Source organism: Thunnus thynnus, chromosome 23 (assembly GCF_963924715.1).
Source record: "Thunnus thynnus chromosome 23, fThuThy2.1, whole genome shotgun sequence".
Taxonomy (NCBI): Eukaryota; Metazoa; Chordata; class Actinopteri; order Scombriformes; family Scombridae; genus Thunnus; species Thunnus thynnus.
The window spans coordinates 15986528-15994706 of record NC_089539.1 but is presented as its reverse complement, the minus strand read 5'-3'; the positions used below and the strand labels follow the sequence as shown (position 1 = coordinate 15994706).

The following is an 8179-nucleotide window of genomic DNA, read 5'->3' as shown; positions in this document are numbered from 1 at the left end:
TATAAAGCAACTGAAAGACCAGGGCCCTGTCCTTCTGACTTTTCAATGTAATTATGATTCTTCACCATAGCAAGACTTCTTTTGGCCAAACAGACTCTTCACTATGTATTTTCCTCTTTTTTCACCTTACTAATTCAATAAGCTTGCAAGCTATTAGTGTAGATGATGGCTGCAGGGGGGAGGGGTTCTGCAGTGGTCACCTGCACTGGCGACAATCAGTCTACCAAAACAACATTACTTAGCAGAGGATGTCGTCCATCAGGTCAAGCTTTCTCCTCAATAAACATCATCCAACCAGAGCATGAAAAAAAAAACAGATTATCATCAATCAGCCTTCTAGTGTTTTGAATTTCTTCATATTTGCATAAGTGACACATGGTAGAACAAACAGAAATGTGGTTTCCCCCTAATGCCAGCTCATTTCTATGCAGAGCCAGTGCCCCTCTGTCCAGTCTCATTCTGCTGTTGTTAGTTCATCGCCTCTCATGCTTTGTGACCTGCTAAGCTCGCTAATGCTTTCTCCCATATGGGGGGTACGAGTGGGGCATGACTGAGCATGCAAGTTAAATACAAACTGGTTGAGGGAAAAGCAAACATGATGTGCATTGGTGTGTGCATGTGTTTGCATGAGTGACAAAGGGAAATTAGGTATGCGTGTAAAAAAAAAATAAGAGAGAGAAAAGTCAGAATTGTACAATTGATACTGAAGTACATCCATTCATTTGAATTTCACATTAAATTTGTTTTAACATGTTTTATTGGATGTGTGCCTGTACCGTTAGATAGAGCGCTGGGTGTTTGTCCTGTGGTGAAATGGTGCACAGAGAAGAAGAGAAATGGTTAGAATGTGTGAAAAAAATTGGGTAAATAAGGAAAATTAAAATGAAATGATGAAAAAAATGTCTAGCTTAAATTGAAATGCTGAATTATACTAAATTATAAAGTGAAATAATACTGTTATGAAGCATCGTTTGCATTGTAAATCACTATTTTTTGGGTTTTTTCAAGCCCTATGAAAACATAATGGGTTAAGTTATTCTTACTGATAAAGAAAACTACTTTTTCAGTTTCCTCTTCTGTCCTTTGTATGATCTCAATATGTTTTCCAAACCACCCATATTTCATGCAGATTTTCATTTTAGAGATGGGTGTTCAGTTCCAAAAGCATTAAGCCAAACCCATCTGTACCCTGATCCACTTGGCTTCCGCTTGTTGTGCCTGACCTCTTGTGGTCAGACTCACCCGTAGGCCACATGATAGAATGGCCTCTTCAAAAAGAGCATAACTCAAGTTTGACAAAGTCAGTAAAGGTAACACACACACATACACAAGAGTCAGTAAAGAAATGCAAAAATATCTAGACTGTGCTATCCTCTTTCCTACTTTTTTTCCTGGATTAAGAAAAGCCAGTATGACATGATAATAATCTTAGAGGAGAACCAGAGAATTGGACATGAACCAAGATCCAGTTTGGGAGGTGGAGCTGGAAATTGCCACTGTAAAAGTTCAGGAGAGGTCCTCTTATGTCAGTTTACAACCATACAAAGAAGTAGAGAAACATCCGTGGTGATAGCAATCTCTGTAGAGGAACTCTTGGGATACTCGGCTGGTGTAACTCCGGGCACAGCTTCTTATTCTATTTTAAGATGAAAGGCAGTTTCAGAATTACTTGAAGCTGGAGTGGACTGGACTGTAAGTAAGATTGTCCACCAAAAATGAGAATGAATCCAATACTATTTGTGGAAAAGGGAGTTAGACTTTTGTGACTTAAGAGTGGAACAACTAGACATTACCTTTACTGACAGCAACATCTCTGTCCCTAACTGATTCTTATGTGAAATTCTCCCTTTTCTCCTTGTACAGTAAGATGAGTGTTAAGATAAAATAGTTTGCAAACAAAGACGGTAACTAAAAAATGACATATCTCCTTGCTCAAGTCATTCATTGTCAACTGACTCTTTTTTTAATTATTAGTTATATTGGTGCGTAATGATTATTTTCAATATTTTATATTGTCATACAAAATAATGCTTAATATTACGTGTTTTACAATCAGGGGGAGGTCCAGTTACCTGTTATAGGAAATATACAGGTGCAGTTTGAGAAATGAGTTAATAAACAGATGGTATTTTTATTTCATCCAGAAACAAGATTCCAGAGATACAATCAGAACCACTGACTGTACATAAATATCGACGACGCGTTGCCACTATGCAAAAGTGAAGTCTAAATATCTCCTTTATTAGCTGTTGTGAGCACAGTTTGCATCCCAGTGATGTTGTGTCTCACTGACTTTCTCCAGTGTTCTGAAAAGGTCGACCTCTTGGACTACAAATTGTGCCTTAAATTTATTTAACTTAACCTCCTGGCATGTTTGAATGTGTGAATTTTGCACTATGGTTATTTTTATTGTTAAAGTGTGTGACATGTGCAATTTGTTCAATTAAAAAAATTTTTTTTGAAAAAAAACAATTTGGAAAAAAAAGCCCCTCCTTTCCGGGAGCTGCCATATAGCTTGTGTGACATCATTTGGAGCCAGAGTCTGCGCAGTAGAGTCGGGCGGCGGGATGACAACCCGCGGGACACGCCCCTTCAGCCCCACTGCCGGCTTTGAGAGCGGCTGTTACAGCTGTCAATCATGACGTCACACCCCTTTTTACTCTCGTCAAATAACAAAGTAAAAACAAAATTATCAGAAAATGAGCACTTGAGTAAACATCAGCGTGATGCGAACTACTTAAAATGACAGAAACCATCTTTTGGAAAAAAAAAAAAAAAAATTTTTTTTAGTTTGACTCATGTTCCCTTAGCTAACATGGAGGGGGCGGGACTTATGACCTATACTGCGGCCACCAGGGGCAGATCGAGATGATTTGGCTTCACTTTTGGGCAGCTGTCATGACGTCAATATTCATATCGAAATACAGTCAGTGGTCACAATAGTACAACCAAAAGGTAGGATGTACAAATAAACTGTAATGATGAAATTTGGTTTTGATATCTGGCAATATGATAAAAAACCGAGAGAGGAGTGAATCTTTTCAAATCTTTCACCAGAACGGAGGGTTAAAGGGTTAAATTTCTACCAGGAAGTGTAGCAAGGAGGGGCGCTAAACGTCAACATGCTGAAACGAAACTGAACGAGGAGACTTTTGAACAGCAGTTTTTCAGGAGCAAAGTAGAGTTTTCCTTTGTATTTTTACTTTTTACTTCACAGGTAAGAAAGATAATGTATTTCTCTTGTCATAGCCTACATACTGTATGATAAAATATTATACAATATGTACAGTGTTAACTGAGTCTGCCGAGTTGAATTGTGAGTGTAATGTTTTTTCTTGGTTGTCGTAACGTTACAGATATGGCAACAGCCAGCTGTCTGCTGTCAGAGGAGAAGTTCCTGTGTTCTGTCTGTCTGGATGTGTTTACTGAGCCAGTCTCGACTCCATGTGGACACAACTTCTGCAGAGCATGCATCCACACGTATTGGGACAACAGTGACATTTGCCAGTGTCCATTTTGCAAACGAGCATTTTCACCAAGACCTGAGCTCCATGTCAACACCATCATGTCTGAGTTAGCTGCTGAGTTAAAGAAGTCAGTTCAAATGAAAGCCTCCACTCCAGACCCACAATTAACTGAAACAGCAAACGTCCTTTGTGACGTCTGCTCTGAGATAAAAGAAAAGGCCGTTAAATCTTGCCTGATATGTCTAACATCTTTCTGTGAAGTGCACCTCGAGCCTCATCAGAGAGTTGCAGGTCTCAAGAGCCACACATTAATAGACCCTGTGAGGGATCTTGATGACAGGATGTGCAAAAAACACAACAAGATAACAGAACTGTACTGTAGGACTGACCAAGCCTCTATTTGTGTCTTATGTTTCAAATCTGATCACAAGGGTCACAGTATTGTCCCACTTGAGGAAGAATATGAAGCAGTGATGGCAAAAAAAGATGACGCAATGGCAAATATTCAAAAGATGATCCAATCACGGTCTGAGAAGATAAGTGAGATTGAAAACTCATTTGATGTTTGCGAGAGAGAAGCTGAGAAGGAGAAAGAAGCCAGTGTGCAGGTCTTCGCTGACTTGATCTGCTTCCTTCAGAGAAGCCAGGCCGAGCTTGTTGAGGTGATTGAGGAAAGGCACAAAGCAGGAAAGGAAAAGGCTGAGGGGTTTCTCAAAGAACTGAGGATGGAAGTCGCTGAGCTTGAAAACAGAAGCAGCCAGCTGGAGCAGCTGTCACAGTCTGAGGATCACCATCTTTTTCTGCAGAACTTTCAAACCTTGTGCTCTCCTTTAGAGAAGGATTGGGCCAACATTGATGTTCACAGTGATCTGTCTTTTGAGGCAGTGAGAGAAGCTGTGACTCTGCTGAAACAGAGAGTCGATGAAATAATGGAAGAGCTTCCTGAGATCAAAATGAAAAAAATGAGAGAACATGCAGTGGACTTGACTCTTGACCCTGACACAGCATATTGCACACTTGTCATTAGCCAGGATGGAAAACAAGTGACAAATGTATTCATAGACCAAAAGCTTCCCAACAATCCAAAGAGATTTGACACGTTTCCAGACATTTTAGCAAAGGAGGGATTCACAATAGGGAAGTTTTACTATGAAGTGCAGGTGAAAGGAAAGACTTGTTGGACTGTCGGAGTGGTCAGAGAGTCTGTTGAAAGAAAGGGGAACACAATGCTGTCAGATAAGAATGGTTTTTGGACTTTTAGGTTGGATGAGGGCAACTACTCAATATTTGAAAACAAATCTGCTGAAATCACACTGAAAGAAGAGCTTCAAAAAGTGGGCATCTTTGTGGACTATAATAAGGGAGTGGTTTCTTTCTATAATGTGGATTCTAAATCTCATATCTATTCTTACACTGGCCGCCGCTTCACAGAGAAACTTTATCCATACTTCTGCCCTGAAGTGAGCGAAAATGGAACAAACTCTGCTCCTCTCATCATAACCCCGGTACCTCAAACACACTGAGCTTTGTTCTCATTTTGGTCCTCTAGAGATCACAGAGAAATGAACAAGTGTTAACCACAACATTCAAATGTTACTTGTAATCAAACTATATTAAAAATGTTTTTAATCAAGGCATGCATACATATATAAAAGACATATGACATTGCATCGTCCTGTAAGTAGCATTCTGTTCCTTTCTCTACAGTATAATTCATACGGGTAAATGTAAACTAGTGATGCTGATGTTGCACAGTCATATTGTCAGATCCTGGTGTATTACAATGGATAATGGTACGAGTGTCATAATATAATGTAATTTGTCAAGATATTTTGTTTTGTATTTTTATGCAAAATTAATGTTCTTACAAAATCATGTGTCAAGTTTGGTTTGCCTTTTGAATCAAGGAATATATACAACCTCTACCTGATGGAGAATTGCAAAAAGGGACAGTAATAGACGGAATACACGCATGCATCTAAATTCTTCTTTTTGCTTGTTTCTTGTAATTCACAGTGTCTTGAAATGAAGAAAATCGTGACAGATTTCCCTGCGTCATTCCTACCTAGATGCTCTGCCAGATATAAAGCATTTGAACAACTCTTGAGTGTACAATGTGGGTGTAAAAATGTAACATAACATGAGTATAATGGCTTCCTAATAACGAGGACCCTCACTCACACTCCCCTGACCATACTTCCATAAATAAATTACATTACCATTATGTTCAGAAGACCTAAGCTATTTACAATCCTTGATTGAAATACATTTGATAAAATGAGGTAATTATTAGTGCCTGCACACATTTCACTAGAGGCATTACAGCACAAGAGCAGCCAGGACCAGCACTGCTGTAGCAGGTGGGAGGTTCAGTGTTTTGCACAAAGACAGACAGATGTTGAGGGCACTGACCTTATGACATTCAGGTCACCTAAACCTCATCTAACTACATAGCCACATCTGAATATACAGTAAGTCTACTTGTAGTTTGAAACAATTTTAACGGATATGGAATATTTTCTCATGGTGTTGTCATGCTGTTAGCTTCATGAGGCTTTTAAGTCAATCAATAGTAGTCTGCCCACTGCTTTCACTCCTGACTCCTGCGTATGTGCTCCTGCCCCCACACTGGTTTATGTGTGTGTGTGTGTATGTGTGTGTGAGATAGAGTGGACGCACACACTCTCCTCGAGTGTGATGCGTGGGCTGATGTTCTTAAGCACCACTGATGGAGCTCATCCATAACTGTGACTGTTTCATTGTGTTTTGTCTTTCATTAATGGGACGTGAGCCCTTTTTTTTTCTTGTGACAAATGTCTTGTAATATTTTTCCAAAGTAGGTTAATACTGAATGACACAGTATGAGTGAACAGAATGAAAGAGGTATAGATGCACAAGACCAACAGCACACATCGTGTCTTTATTACTTTTATATTCTTATCTCTCACTACCAGGCAGATGAGGGTCAGCTGTTTAAATGAGGTGAAGAACGGAAATAGAATGATTTTAGGGTCGACCCTACAGGAGGTTGATGTGTTCTGCAACAGAGCTAAAGCGGGAGAATTTGTGACCTGAAAGAACACCAGGAGAGGGCAGTGAATATTGGAAAACTCCCAAAAAAAGTGTAAAAATGGCCAATCATGCCACTCTCTAAAGATTAAAAGTGTAAGTATAGTGCCACCAACAGTCAGTGATGACACAGTAGGTGTTTTGCCTTAAGCACGCCAATAAAAAAAGTACCTGCTGTGACTTCACTGATTGGGATGAGGTAAGAGGGCAACGTGCTTGAAAGTTTCAGCCCATACAGAGGAGGGCAGAAAAAGTCTGACGTGATACAGTTTCAACAAGTTCTCTATGATTGCAAAGCAAATAATATTTCTTGAGCTATGACTATGAATTTGTATTTTTATCTCATTGGTATGAGTATATATATATATATATATATATATAGCATGTAATTAGTAATAACACACTATAAAAATACTGCATTACAAGTAAAAGTAAGTACATTAACGCCGAAGTACATTGCAAAATGTACTTGATATCTATCTATCTATCTATCTATCTATCTATCTATCTATATTCTATGCATGTTGTATGATCTTGTGATCTAAAATTCAATTTTTTCAAATTCAAATTTGCTTTATTGGCATGAATGTCACAACAACAATATTGCCAAAGAGTCAATGAAACAAAATAACATTAACATAACATTAAGATTGATGTATTGTTGATGTCATTGAGCTCTTTACTCATTTCATTGAATCTTTTACATGGTAGGAGGAAGTGCATATCTTTCTCAACCTCACCTGTTGAACAGTGACCACATATTCTGTTTTCTTTTGGTTGCCATGATTTTTTTTATGTTGTCCTTTTTCAATTGCCAGTTTGTGGTCACCGAGCCTGTACTTGGTTAGAATCTGTCTCTGCTTTTGATCTCTGACAGTAGAGAGATACTCTGCCAATTCATCATCTCTTTTTAGGGCCAGATAACATTCTAATCTACTTTGGCTTTTAGTTTCTTCTTTCCAGTGTCCCAGATAGGTTTTTTTTACATTGTGTTATAATTTGGTTTACTCTATATGGTGTACTTTAATGATGTAGTTGGTCGAAGGCTGGGTAGTTTAATATATAACAATATATCAATAATATAAAACGTAATAGTAACTTGTTAAATAAATGTAGTAGTAAAAAAGTAGAATATTTCCATCTTACATGTAGAGTAGAAGTTGTTGTATTGTGTTTATTGGGACCATGTACAGTGTTAAACATAAATATTACCATTTGATGTACTGCACCGGAGCTATCTTATAGCTAATTTTCATCTGCAGTCCCTTCAGCAGGTCACAATTAAAACATATAACAGAACAATAACAAACAGTGTAAAGCAAAAAACACACATAAGCCAGGACATATAATACAAAATACAAAGGTACACACAATAACACATCACATACACTCACAATGTCAACTAGAAATTAATAATGTAAGCTTGTCAAATGAAAAGCAAGATTATTTGCGTTCATGAGAAGACCGTAAGATGAAATTTAGAGTCAGTGGTTACAGAGCTGAGTAGTTTTTAGCAGATTTTTTAATTTGGTTTTGAACGTACTGATGGAACTGCAGCTCTTCATATCATCAGGTAGTTGAATAAAATGGAAATACTTCTAAAAATTTGTACTTAACAGTAGATGATTAAATGCACTTAGGTA

General features: G+C 38.1%; 1 protein-coding gene across 1 annotated transcript; it reads left to right on the top strand.

Moving 5' to 3' along the window:
- The first annotated feature begins 2863 nt into the window (after positions 1–2863).
- LOC137175952 (E3 ubiquitin-protein ligase TRIM39-like) lies at positions 2864–5691 on the top strand. Its single transcript, XM_067581899.1, has 3 exons — positions 2864–2955; positions 3058–3217; positions 3357–5691. Exon 3 carries the CDS (start codon positions 3359–3361, stop codon positions 4988–4990), a length of 1632 nt encoding a protein of 543 aa, XP_067438000.1. The 5' UTR covers positions 2864–2955; positions 3058–3217; positions 3357–3358; the 3' UTR covers positions 4991–5691.
- Positions 5692–8179: the final 2488 nt, after the last annotated feature.